This window comes from Sorex fumeus, unplaced genomic scaffold, assembly GCF_029834395.1.
Source record: "Sorex fumeus unplaced genomic scaffold, SorFum_2.1 ptg000024l, whole genome shotgun sequence".
NCBI classification, from domain to species: Eukaryota; Metazoa; Chordata; class Mammalia; order Eulipotyphla; family Soricidae; genus Sorex; species Sorex fumeus.
This window is the reverse complement of record NW_026606081.1, coordinates 27,747,191-27,761,055: the sequence shown is the minus strand read 5'-3', so window position 1 is coordinate 27,761,055 and position 13,865 is coordinate 27,747,191. Positions and strand designations below refer to the sequence as shown.

The window sequence follows — 13,865 nt, the reverse complement described above, 5'->3', positions numbered from 1 at the left end:
GTTTGCCCCTCTGACTCTGACCGGGCCCTTCTGCCCCTGCCCCCATGGGGTCGGTGTCAGCTGACTTTTCTCTCTTTGCAGATGAGCGCGAGGCCGTGCAGAAGAAGACGTTCACCAAATGGGTCAACTCCCACCTGGCCCGGGTGTCCTGCCGGATCACAGACCTATACACGGACCTCCGGGATGGGCGGATGCTCATCAAGCTGCTGGAGGTGCTCTCCGGGGAGAGGCTGGTGAGTGCTGCCTGGCGGGAACTACTCAGAAATCAAGTCAGAGCTTGTCTCTTGCTGAATTCTGTGAGTTTTTTTTTTTACAAGAATAAGTTAATTTTATTGAGAAACACATGGGAAAATACACAAGTCAGGGGCCAGAGAAGTAGAAACGTGGGTAGGGCACTTGCCTTGCAGGTAGCTGGCCCAGATTTGGTCTCCAGCACTCAGTGTGGTCACCCACGCCTTCCAGGATTCTGTAGTTAGTGGTCGATATTTTCAAGGAGACTGTTGGTAGGTGAGGTGCCAGGGCACCGTTCTGACTGTTTGTTGATGATTACCTTAAGCAGCATCCTCGTTTTGGTCATTTTCAAGGTTATTCCTTTTGGTGAGAAAGGTTTTGGCCAGTGTCCCCTTTAAACAGGGTGTGATGCTGGGAATTGAAGAACCAGGCCTGGCCACTGTCTCCAGGACGAATCTGCATCCTCTGAGATCATGGAATACTTTTAAATGTCTCTCACCGATTCTCTGGAAAAATCTAAGCTGCTATTTTGAAGGTGGCAAGAATCCGATTTCGTGGCCTCTGAGGTCTTTTTTTCCTACTTTCTTCCCTGCGTACTTTTTATTTGGAAGAAAGGCTGGAGTTTCGACATCTCCTCGGGAACTTGAGCTCCTGAGGAGTTTCTTGTGCCATTTCCATCAAGGCGTTTGACGGTCTCCAGTGAAAATCCTACCCCCATTCTGTTCCCCAGAGCTCACGCAGCCGTCTCAGGAGTGGCTTCTTGTTCACGAACTTTAAACCACGGAAGCTTAACCCCCAGACGCGTAACTGACCCAGCAGGTTTGCTCTCGCTTTGCTCTGAGCATGGATGCCCAGTGCTCCGGGGGCTCGCGAGCCCCCAGATGGCACCTCTGCGTGTGTCGTTGGGAGAAGGTCATGATGCTGCACGGCCAGGAAGGCTTTGGTCCTGCCGCAACTCGGCCACAGGCAGGAGGCCGCCGCTCCGAGGGGTTTCCCCTCTCGCACCCGCCCTTACCCATGTGCCCCTTCCAATCAGGCTCCTCTAGGAGCCGTGTGTCCCAGTGTCCCAGGCTCTCTGTCCCCTGGGAACACAGGCCTGCGGTTGAGCCTCAGTTTCTTTGCCAACTTTGGGATCAGACCAGACAGACTCGACCACGGCGCTCTGCCCAGACTTTCTCTGCCGCAGACTCCCCCACTCTGTTTCTGAAGGGGCAGCTTGGGGACTCGGTGCCCTGTGAGGGCCTGCCCAGAGGACCTCCCCCCCACCCCGTGTTTTCAGACCCCCAGGCGAGAAGCCAGGCAGCCAACATTTGCGCTGCGTTCGGGCCCCCCCCCCCCCCCGCCACCCATTCCTCCGCCCCAGAACTTAGCACCAGACCTGCTCTAAGTGGTAGGTAGATGTGTGAGGGGCTTAAAGTAACCTTATTGATGAGTTCTTTGTGCTGGGATATTGATGTGAGTTTTCAGAGAAACTTTTAGGTAAATGATCCGGACAATTTCGCCGCCACCTCACCCTGTGTTTTGGCTCAGTGAGATTTGAGTTTATTTTAATCAGGGTTTTCTGTTTGCATGTTTTTGCGGGGTTTGGAGGGTCCCCGGGCCGACCAGTGGGCAGTCGGGCGCAGGGCCTCCTGGCAGGGATGCTGCTTGGGTTGTTCACGCCTTCCAGGGCCGGCTGGTGCCCCTTACCATGTTGTCAGCCGGCATCAGGGATGGGGCCAGCAGAGGACAGACTCTCCTCTCTCCTGTGCCCTGGGTCTCTCGGTCACAGATCCCTAAGGGGGAGCCAAGACCGAACCTGGAAGCTGCCGAGGAGAAAAGCGTTCCTCCCTGGTCACTTACCTGAGAGAGCTGTGACCTCTCACGTGAACCCCCAAGAGGTGACTCTCTGGCCTTGAGCTGAGGCTGGCTGGTGGGAGTGGAGGCGCAGGACCGCGTGGGTTCCTGAGTGTCCCAGACCCACACGAGGCGGGACTGGATGTGAAGGTGTGGGGGCCAGGGAGACAGGACTGGGGATCACCGCACCTCTTGGGTGAAGCACAGCTCCCCGGCCACAGCCCACGCTCAAGGCTTACCCTCTGGGCCACCCCCTTGGCAGCTAAAGCATGCCTGGGTTTGCCGCACAGTCAGTCGCATGGCCACTGTCCTGCCTGGTTCCCTCTGGACTGACCCCCAGCCCTGACTGAGTGGGGACAGGTCTCCTGACCCAGACAGCCCCACCCACGGCTGTCTCTGGGTCTTCTTCCTGCTTGTGTTTCTGGCAGTCTGTCTCTGTACCCTGCTCAGAATCTCGAAGTCAAGAAACAACTGCACACACACACACACACACACACACACACACACACACACACACACACACACGGATGGGGAGGCAGGGGCAGGGGGAGGTGCCACCCTTAATTCCCCAAACAGGCTGAACCTGGTGAGGGCTTCCGTGAGTTCTGGTAAGCTTTAGGTTTCACTTTTAACTGCTCCAGTGAGTTTACACAAAGTTTGTGTTTGGGGAACCTTCACCTAGAATTGTTGGGAGGTGTTGTAGACTGGCCCGGACCCTGCCTACAGAGTGTCATTTCCATGGGAAAATTCTTGCTCTGGCAGCCGGCTGCCAAGTGCCCTCATGGAAACTGCGGGTCTGTGGCACATATGCCCGCGGTGAGTGAGAAAAGAGGCCAGGGCCCACAGCTCGGGAGGCGGGGCCAAGGGTGCAGCCTCATGCCTGCCGCCCTGGGGTTGACCCTGGCCAGAGTCAGAACAGAAGGGGCGGCCGGCAGAAGCCCTGCCAGGTGGGCGGGCAGGAGATGTGGGTGCAGGTGCAAGACTGCTCTCGGCTTGGTGTTGGGGCCCCCCAAGGCCGGTGCCCGTGTCCTGATGCCCTAGGAAGGAAGGGGGTGCCCTGGGGGTGGGCAGCACAGGGTTGTTTCTGGTTACTATTGACTGAACAGGGACCCCCATGCCGTTCAAAGGTCAGGGCTGGGAGTCCAGGAGTTGGGATTGACTCAGGGATGAATATGGCCACACGTGTCGGGATTCAAGAAAACTTTGGAATCGGTGCTTCCCCCTGCCCTCTAGAAGAGGCCAGAGATTCGTGGTGTTTCTTGGCAGCCTCCCTTCCCTCCTTCCCTCCTTTCCCTCCCCATCCCTCCCTCCCCCCATCCCTGCCTGCCTTCTTTCAGTGTGTCTGTTTGGCTTTTGGGCCGCTCCCATCTGTACTGGAGTGTGTGTGTGTGTGTGTGTGTGTGTGTGTGTGTGTGTGTGTGTGTGTGTGTGTGTACACAGGGTTGTTTCTGGTTACTATTGACTGGACAGGGACCCCCATGCCTTTCAAAGGTCAGGGCCGGGAGTCAAGGGCTGACGTCCCTCCTGTCTGTGCTGCAGCCCCTGCAGCTGCCCGGGAGACCAGTGGTGCTGGGGGGGTGGAGCAGCCCCCACATACAGCATGTGCTCCTGGCCCTGAGAATCTCTTCCTGGTCAGGAGCAGGAACCGATGAGCGTGTGTTCTCGGGATACTGAGGCTGAAGGGGTTTCCGTCTCCTCCCTGAATCGGAGCCTGGGGTTCAGTCCTCTGAAGCAGAGCAGAGGGTGTCTTAGACTTGGGGTGACCTGTGGCGAGCAACTCAGACCCCTTCATCTTCCACGCGTGGCTGTAAGCCTGAAGCAAGGCCAGCATCGCCTGCCCCGTCCCCCAGGGCCCCTGTACCGCTCCCCCCTCAGTCTCTCTCATCCCCGCCCCATCACCAGGGTGAGGGTTGCTGGGCGGACCCCAAGGCCCAGCTGCCTTGGGTCTCCCGGATCGTCCCTTCAAGTCTCCGTCCCCTGCACAGAGGCCAGGCTGGCCCCTGGAGCCTTCATTTCTCCCTCCTCTCCCTCGAAGCCTGGACATGATTATCTGTAACGCCCCATGAGGGTGGGCGTGTGGGCAGGGCCTCCTGGCCTCCGCTCCGCCCTGCTGGTGCACCCCTCGCCCAGGGGTGTGGCTGGGCAGCGGGCCGAATGCAGGGGTCATAGGCCCCGTGATGGGTGAAGAGGGGTAAAAAGAACCCAGAAGTCTGCCCCTGCTTCAGCGTCTGCGGTGGTCTGTCCGGTTAGAGACGGCAGTTGCTGCTGGGAAGCTCACACCGAGGAAGTAAATCCCCCGACCTCAGACTCTGCACAGGGGCTACTTGGGAGCCTCATAGCGGAGGGTAGGAAGCGAAAACCCCAGAACCTAAAAAAGAAAGTGCTGAGTAGCAAGAGAAAGCAAGCAGGAGAAGGGTGTGGAGCACGGACGGTGCGGCTCGGAAAGATGGGGCTGGAATGTGCCTCGCCGCGCGAGGGGCTGACGGGGGCGTCTCCCGCCTGGGCTCCCCCTGGGTCAGGCCCGCAGGCCGCTGCTGCTCCTGGGATTTCACTGTCCCCTCCCGGGTGACGGCAGGGCCAGGAAGGACAGCGGCTCACCGAGGCAGGGCGGCAGCAGCTATTTGTGTTGGGCCTCTTAATGGAACGAACATCTCTGAATGCAACAGAGTTATGTGTACCTTGTGGCTCATGCAAAGCTCACCGCTGTGTGGCAGGTCAGGGGCTGAGCCAGGGGAATGCCCAAACCCAAGCGCTCGGGGTCCCCAGCGCCCAAGTTCTCCTTCGTGTTCTCTCCACTGCTGTCTGTCCGTTGGGGAAGGTGCGCTACGTGTAACCACAGACAGTAACTCTTAATGCCAGCACCAGCGGCTAGCTGGGCAGGGAGCTGCCCGGACGCCTGTCCGAGCTCGTCCCGGGACACAGCCGGTGGGGCCTGCGCTGTGCCGTCATTCGCGTCGTGTTCTCCTCTGTGATGCGGCCAGAATAGCCATCTCTGAGATTTTCCTGGGAGGATGGTCTCGGGCAGCCTATAAACCCCACAGAGAGGGTGGCCAGGTGGCAGGAAGTGGCGGCTCAGCTCTTGGGAGCAGCCCATCTGGAGCTGCACACTGAGAGAGCGCACAGGCCCTTGCAGTCAGTGCCCACGCTTGCCCGGAGCACTCTGGCCGGAGTAGGCAAACAGGTGCCAAAGATGCCTCAGGGGTCCTGTCCTCAGCGCTGCCGCTCCCAGCTGGGGGTCACTCCCTTTCTTGGTGGCTAAGGCAGCTATTTGTGTTGGGCCTGTGCAGGTCACCGAGGGAAAGATGAGCGGGAAAGTCTCCCGGCACCTTCCTGGGGCAACAGAGCCCGCCTGGGGAAGGGGCTGTGTGCCCTGGGGTGAGGCACTAGCTCCCTGCCTGCAGAGAGGAGTCAGGAGAGAATGCCCCTGACAGCAGGGTCTCAGCTTGAGACAACCACCTCTAGGGGGTGGGGAGTGGGGTGCGTCTGGGCCTCTGCAGGGCCTGGGGTCACTCTCTCAGGGCTCAGGGTCACTCCCACAGGTGCCAGGGTCACTCCCTCAGGGCCAAGGTCACTCCCTCAGGGCCAGGGTCACTCCCTCAGGGCCCAGGGTCACCCCCTCAGGGTCCAGGATTATTCCCACAAGGCTCGGGTCACTCCTGTAAGACCCAGGGTCACTCCCTCAGGGCCAGGGTCCTTCCTGCAGAACCCAGGGTCACTCCCACAGGGGTGCTGCTTCCGGGGTGCTTGGAAGGGTTCGTACTGGCCGCCTCCAGGCTTGTCCCCCTCTCCCCCTCACTGTTGGCCTGGCAGTGTTTCTTTCTCGCTGTGGAATGCTGGGTTTTGGGCCCCTGTTGGCAGCTGCCAGCTGGCGTTTCCTGCCTCTCAGGGTTAGTTGTGAGGTTCCTGGGATGCCTTTTTGGTGTCGCTCCTGACGGCACAGCTTGCCCAGCCTCCAGAGGCGTTCCCCCACCCACCCACCCACCAAGTTACTGGGGATGGTCTGTTGGGTTTGTCTCTGGCCGCGGTTTCTCCCTGTGCTGTGCTTTGGGGCAGAGGAAGCGTGGACGGGCATCCAGGCGCTCAGCCCAGCTTTGTCTCGTTTCTGAGAGGCTAAAGCACAGTCTGCTCTGCTTGCTGGGCCCGTTTCGTAGAAAGGAAAGTCGAGGAAAATACAGCATTGAAAATGGGGCCTGAAAATGGCCCCTTGCAGCTCGCTGCCCTTCCTTTGGATTGTCCTGCTTAGGGCTAGAGGGTCCTGACGTGGGTAGGGTCCCCCCCTAGCATTCCAGCCATGGCCCCAAATGATGTTTCTCATCAGGCAAATAACCGAAGCAGGAGGGGGGCCTGGTGCGGCTAGTCTCAGAGCTGGCCTGGAGCATGCCCAGACCCCTTGGGTCCAGAGTGCCAGTTCACTGCTGCAGCTGGCCCCGGGCAGCTGGAGCCTCCTGTCCCCTGGGGGCCACTCCCGGGAGCCCCGACGATAGAGTGGTTGGAAATGGCGCCCGAGGGAAGGGGGGGCATCTTACTGGGGAGACCCCGAGGGGGCTGCAGTCTCGGGGCAGTCAGGGCACTGGTCCTGGGGCGCGAAGGAGCGGGCAGATGGCCAGGGACCCTGGCAGGGGCTTGCACTTGACCTGGAGGATAATAGAGACCTACTGAGAGGGAGTGTGTGGAAGAGGTTTGGGACATTCAGATCACTGCATTCTCCCAGCCCGCCCCCCCACCACCACCGTTTTTGACCCAGCCCCCTTCATGGTGCCCTCACAGGGCCACCTAGAACTTCCCCCACCACAGCAGAGTCAGGGTGCTGGCCGTGCCCTCGGCTGACCCGAAGCTCCATCTCCTAACTGTCTGGCTCCCTGAGCCCCAACAGGAGTCATCCCTGAGCATAGCCAGCTGTGGCTCAGAAACATTCCCCAGCAAAGTAGAACAAGATTTTCTTTGTGTGTGTGTGTGTGTGTGTGTGTGTGTGTGTTTGTTTATTATTATTTTTATTAATTCACCATCGATTTGCTCGAGCGGGCCCAGTAACGTCTCCATTGGAGACTTTGTTGTTACTGTGTTTGGCATATCGAATATGTCACGGGGAGCTTGCCAGGGAGAGATACTCTCGGTAACTTGCCGGGCTCTCCGAGAGGGGTGGAGGAATCGAACTCGGGTCGGCCATGTTGGCTGCGTGCAAGGCAAACGCCCTACCGCTGTGCTATCGCTCTAGCCCATCGAGCAAATTGAGCAATTCGAGCAATTCACCATGAAGTACAGTAACAAAACTTTCATGTTTGAGTTTCGATCATACAGTCATCGAACACCCATCCCTTCACCAGTGCACGCTTTCCACCACCAAAATCCCAGTATTCCCCCCACATACACACACACACACACACACACACACGCACACGCACACACGCACACGCCATTCCACACCTCCCCCTGCCTTTGTGGCAGAGAATTTGCAAAATACTCTGTCCCTACTTTGGTTACCTTCGATATTTTGAGACCAGTCTTACCACCCCTCCTACCAGCCAAAAATACAATGCTTGACAATGTCTTTTGTATTGCTTGTTATGGATATAATATAGTGTCGCGTGACTGCAAGAGCGACCGCGTGCTCTAGGAATTCTAAAATTTTAATACTTAGGGTCTGAAGAGGTCGCTGCAGCAAGTTGCTCGGATCCAAGGTTCATTTGTGTGTCTCTGGGTCAAGGCCATGTGGGAGCTAAAGTAGACAGTAGGCATCATCTCGGCGTCCCATTGGGGCAGGGGAAAGGAGAAGGGCCCACTCCTCCCTTGTCCTGCAAAACTTGGGATTTGCAATTATCTCGACTCATCCTGGAGCTTGTCACTGACTTCTAGAAAATGGTGGCCGCCAGAGCTTCTGGAGGGTAGGCGGAGGGACAACACCCTCCCCCATCTGGAGCAGCCCAGTGGAGAAGGCCTATTGCAAAGTCCTGGGCCATCTCTGCCACAGGTTGCTTGGGTCTTAGATTTCTTTGTGTGTCCAGAACAAGGATTTCTTCCTCTTTCTTCTCTGTGAGCCAGTCTTGGGAACCGCTGCAGCCTGGCTGGGAGTCCCTTCCTCCCGAACAGCTCCAGAAGCCCTGTGAGCTACTCACCCGTGGAAGCTGGCAGGGGCAGCCGGCCCACACCTTTGGGGACAGCTGGGTTCCTTTTCCTCGGAGCCGGGGCTTCTGGCTCGGCCGTAGGCTGTGTGGCTGCCAGCCAGGCTCCCCCGCAGCTCCCGCCTCAGCCGGCACCTGCTTCTGGCGCCCCCCGGGCAGCCTGTCACCGTGCGCCCACTCACTCCTCCCCTCTGCTCCGCTCCAGCCCAAGCCCACCAAGGGCCGCATGCGCATCCACTGCCTGGAGAACGTGGATAAGGCCCTGCAGTTTCTGAAGGAGCAGAGAGTCCACCTCGAGAACATGGGGTCCCACGACATCGTGGACGGGAACCACCGGCTCACGCTGGGCCTCATCTGGACCATCATCCTGCGCTTCCAGGTAAGGGGTCCGGGGCAGCCCAGAGCCGCAGCGGAGAGCAGTCCGCAGCCAGGTGGGGTTGGGACATCAGTGCAGGCTGCGTCCTGCCTTGAGGGGAGGATGTTTCCAGAGGGGGAGGTAGAGCAGGGAATGGACAGTGGCCACGCGGTGTGTCCGCCTGAGGGGCTTTCACCTCGCAGGAGCAGAAGCAGGAGCCAGGTAGGGTCAGCTGTGTCCACTGCTCCGCGGCCCCCAGGAGCTGCCCGGTGCCCCAGGTCTCCACCTCCAGACTGGTTTCTGGCCCTTTCTCCAGGCGCCTGCAGCAAAGCATTTCAGGCTCCTGCTTTCCCATTAAAATAAAAATAAAATGCACAGGGACCTCTTCTCTGCCCGGTGTCAGGTGGGTTACTACCCTCTGCACCCTTCAGTTCTGCCCCCATGATAAAGCCTGGTGGATTTTTTTCCTGGGTAAATGAAAAATCTCGACCATAGTGGGTAGCACTCTGGCACTGTCCTCCTATTGTTCATCGATTTGCTCAAGTGGGCACCAGTAATGTCTCCTTTGGGAGACTTATTACTGGGGTTTTTTTTGGCATGTTGAATATGCCACAGGGAACTTGACAGGCTTTGCCGTATGGGCAGGATACACTAGGTAACTTGCCAGGCTCTCCGAGAGGGACCCAAGGAATCGAACCTGGGTCGACCGTGAGCAAGGCAAACACCCTCCCCACTGTGCTATGGTTCCAGTCCATAGGGGTAAACAGAAACAAAATCATCACCCTTTTCTGCTTTTTCCTAAGGCTCTTCCGACTCCTTTGGGAAAGGATTGGTGTGTGTGTGTGTGTGTGTGTGTGTGTGTGTGTGTGTGTGTGTGTGTAATTCAGGTTCCCGGGTCCCAGCCCCATGGTTCCAATTAAGCAGTTGTGAGTAGGGAACCGCCATTAAAGATGAGGCAGGCATTAGTGTGGTCTCTGAGACCAGCAGGTACTTGTAAACACCCTCTCTGGGTGTCTGCCATGCAGTTCCTGAATGATTCAAAGTTGGGAATCAGTACTCCAGAAATTGTTCAGTGTTGCTCATGGGTACTAGAGCAGCAGAGGTGAGATTAGCAGGCCACTCTGGAGCCTCTTGTCGGCTTTGTAGAGTGAAATGTTCCAGTTCAATTGCCCCGGTAGGGATCAGAGCGTGGAAGGACTTTCCGAGGCCTCTTGCCAGCGGGCCAGTGCCCGGCTCGCAAAGCTGCTACATGCAGCCTTCCCTGGGCTTCTCAGCACGGGCTGGGCCGAGGCCCTGACTGCTTGGCTTCCCAACAGCCTGTGGTTCTCTGTTCTTGAAACCGAAACTCCAAAATGGACTTTGACCCTGGCCCTGGAAGCAAGTGTCCCCACCTGTCTGGAGCTTCGGCTCCTCCAGGAAATTCTTATCTGCTCAACTAACTGCTTGGTTCCTTATCCGCCCAGGCCACCTCACACTCTGCCTCCTGCACAGCCCTACGCACAGCCCTCCACTGTCCACTGTAATGGTGCTGCCTCCCACCCCCAGCTGAGGCATGTGGTCCTGTCCCCACATCCCCAGCATCCCTGTTGGGTGTGTGGTCCCTGGCTCTCCCAGCAGAGGCCCTGATCTGAGCAACCATACACTTACACGTGTGTGTACAGGTTTTACCTGCTGTCTCTCTAAAAGACCGTGGACGATGGTGTGGGAAGGCGGAGTGAAAGCCTTGCCTTGCTTCTGTAGGATGGACGGTTTCTAGAGTGCGGGATAAGCTGGTGGCCATGCCGGTGCCGGTCAGGAGTTTGGAAGTCAAGAACCAAAATTTTAATGCCTGGAGTAACAGTACTCTAGAGCAGTGTTTCTCAGCCAGAATTCCTGGAGGTGTAGAAATAATACGTAAGCATCTCATAAAAGCTAATTCCAGATCCTTTGAGTAAAGAATATTTGGTTATGAAAAACAAACTGGATGTTTTTTTCTGGACTCTGGAGAGGTTCAAGGCGTCCTGTGCTGTGGGAATCACTGTGCCAACTTGTGGGCAGGAAGACGGATTAGTTGGGGGCTAGAAATCACCCCGGTAGGTGATAGAAAGTAGGGCAAGTCACTGGTCCACCCTTCACCTCCCGCCCGAGTGGGCAGCTGGGACCCCTGCCCCTGCCAGCCTGCTCCCTGACCATCACCATGGCTGCCAACAGCTCTACCGTTTCTCTGTGAACCTTAGATCCAAGATATCAGTGTCGAAACCGAAGACAACAAGGAGAAGAAATCCGCCAAGGATGCGCTCCTCCTGTGGTGCCAGATGAAGACAGCTGGGTGAGCCCGCACAGGAAGGGATGCACTGGGCTGCCGGGCACCCGCTCAGGGTGGGGGCTCCCTGGGCAGCGGGATGCAGGGGGATGCGCCCGCTCAGGGCGGGGACTCACTGGGCAGCAGGGAGCAGGGGGAGCCCACTCAGGGTGGGGGGCTCCCTGGGCAGTGGGGTGTAGGAGGAGGCGCCCGCTCAGGGCGGGGGGCTCACTGGGCAGCAGGGTGAGGGGGAGGGTACCCGCTCAGGGCGGGGGCTGCTGCTCCCAGTGGACCTGCTGCAGCCGTCACTGAGAGGCATCACCGTGTCCTCCCCAGCTGGAAGATGCCACCCACTGCCCTTTCAGCTGGGAGTTGTTCTGGATCCTGTTCTGACCCTGTCACCACCACACTTAGGGTCCTTGCCTTTACCACCCCTCCCAAAAAAGCAAGCTACTTGGATTTCAAACTCTAAAACCAATTTTAGAAAACAACAATGGTCATTAAATTGATGCTTTTCTTTTTTATTTTTTTTTAATTTCTGCAGCTTTGGGGATCTATGAGTAATGTTTATGCATTTCACTTCTCCATCCACTTACTCTTACTTTGAAAATTATCTACCTTTTAGAACAATAGTTTTTTTTTTTTTTGGTTGGTTGGTTTTTTTGGCTTTTTTGGGTCACACCTGGCGATGCACAGGGGTTACTCCTGGCTCTGCACTCAGGAATTACTCTTGGTGGTGCTCTGGGGACCATATGGGATGCCGGGGATTGAACCAAGGTTGGCCGCCTGGAAGGCAAATGCCCTACCCACTGTGCTATCACTCTGGCAGAATGGTGGTTTTTTAAAAATTTTTTTAATTTAATTTATTTATTTTGCTTTTTGGGTCACACCAGGCGATGCTCAGGGTTACTCCTGGCTCTGCACTCAGGAATTACTCCTGGCAGTGCTCGGGAGACCATATGGGATGCTGGGAATTAAACCCGGTCGGCCGCGTGCAAGGCAAACGCCCTGCCTGCTATGCTATCACTCCAACCCCCAGAATGGTGGTTTTTAATGAACCTTTTCATGCCTGCAGACTGGTGAAATAGGAGAAATATTTCACCAGTGACCAAGGCAGAAATTTTAAATAGCATTTGTATTATGCTCTTAAGATCAAACATCGTAACATGAAAACCATATGTTCAGGTGGTAGTAACTTGTTCATAGACAAAAATGCTCATGAATTTGCATCTTGTCTTGGGACCGGAATGAAAACTCACTGCCTTGGGGTGAAAAATAAAGCTGTGCAGCCTGAGCTTTGCACATGTAGCCCTGGGCTTGTTGCGGGCATGGCCAGGGGCAGCCCCAGCCCCGCCAGACGACCCCAAGCAAGATCCCTGTTGGAGCAGAGCTCATGAGACCACGCTTTGAGACACTTTGGGCTCTAGAACTTTTCGAGCAGCCCCTTTTCACCCAAATTTTATATGATCCCAGGGATATAAAATAGACGTCTACAAAACAAACGTTTGCTGATGGAAAATACAAATCCATTTGCCAGAAATGTTTTAGGTAGGTGGAGGCCAGGGTCCAGAGCAGGGATGGGAGTGTTTGCCTTCCTTACAGCTGACCGGGCTAGTCCCTGGCACCTGGGCCTCACGCCTCCAGCACTGGCCAAATTGGCTAAACTCCGACCTCCTCGGAAGGACATGTGACCCTTGTGGGGTCGTGACCCGCGTTTAAGGAGCAAGGGGCATCCTCACGAGCATTGTGGGGCTCCTGGCAGACAAGGTGGGGGGCTTGCTGGGCACAACCTGGATGGTGGGCAGAAGTGTGGTGGCCACATGGTCAGTGCTGGGTCTGGAAACCAAAGTCTGGCCTAGCAGGTGGGGAGCTGATGGTGTTGGAGGGGCAGCTTGAGCAGATCAGGCCTGCTGGTCTCGAGATGTCAACAGAAGCCACAGGCCTGCTGGCCCTCTTGGCGGCATCCACTGGTTTCACTTAGTGAGAGGCCGTTTGGGGTCTCAGGTTCAGGTGGCATCTTCTGTCTGAATTCCCAAGGAAGGGAAGCCAAGCCGCATGAATGTTGTTTTCCAGCAGGCTGAGGTTGGTGTGTACCTGCGGCTTGATTGTCGTCTCTGATACTCGCCGTCATGGCCTTTTACGGGGCTCAGGGGCATTTTATTTCAGCCTCCATAGAACAGAGAATGAACCCATAGTGATGGTGCTGCTTTGCTCTGACAGGTACCCCAACGTCAACATCCACAACTTCACCACGAGCTGGCGGGATGGCATGGCCTTCAATGCCCTGATCCACAAGCACCGGTGAGTCCGACCCACCGGTGTGCCATGACATCTGACCCCACGCCCTTGTCAGGAAATTATGAATCTGGGTGAGGGAAATATGAGGGAGGGTGTAAACCCCTCCCCAAACATCTGGCTTTATCTGCAGGTCTCTTAGTGTCCATTCAATAATCGGACTTCATTCTTTGACGGTTAAATAATACTACAGAGTTCCGCTCCCCTACTTGGTGATTTTTCTAATGTTTTTTTTTGAGTAATGTTCATGCCATCCTTGATGACTTGGTTTTGTTTTCAAGCCGTAGTCTTTATCATGTTCCACTCTTGCTTTGCATAGGCCAGACCTGATAGATTTCGACAAGCTGAAGAAATCCAACGCACACTACAATCTCCAGAATGCATTCAACCTGGCCGAGCAGCACCTGGGGCTCACCAAACTGCTGGACCCTGAGGGTGAGGGCCTGGGAGGCTCAAGGGATGAGGGGTTCCTCTGAGATCTGCGGGTGACTGTTGGTTTCCCAAGCTGGGGCTCTGGGGATTCTCTAGGGGAGAGGAGCTTGGTTGTGGTGCGGGGGTCACTTCAGGGTTGGTTCAGAGGGCTCCGCAGGCCATGAAGGCAAGTGTGATTCGCCCTTTCTGAAGGAGGGGCTCGGAGGCTGGCGAAGGGGCACACAGCCCTATTGGTGCCGCGTTTGGGCTACAACGGAGAGTGCCACCAGAGGCAGGATGGGCCGGGTCGGGTCAAACCTGGAGGAGTTATTCAGCG

General features: G+C 56.6%; 1 protein-coding gene across 1 annotated transcript in view; it reads left to right on the top strand.

The window, feature by feature from the left end:
• SPTBN1 (spectrin beta, non-erythrocytic 1) overlaps nucleotides 1–13,865 on the top strand; it is a 164,820-nt gene that overhangs the window by 111,989 nt on the left and 38,966 nt on the right. Inside the window, exons 3-7 of the mRNA XM_056114143.1 lie at nucleotides 82–233; nucleotides 8,392–8,565; nucleotides 10,758–10,849; nucleotides 13,043–13,123; nucleotides 13,437–13,552. Of these exons, the coding sequence (XP_055970118.1) occupies nucleotides 82–233; nucleotides 8,392–8,565; nucleotides 10,758–10,849; nucleotides 13,043–13,123; nucleotides 13,437–13,552 (615 nt within the window). The remainder of the gene's footprint in view (nucleotides 1–81; nucleotides 234–8,391; nucleotides 8,566–10,757; nucleotides 10,850–13,042; nucleotides 13,124–13,436; nucleotides 13,553–13,865) is intronic.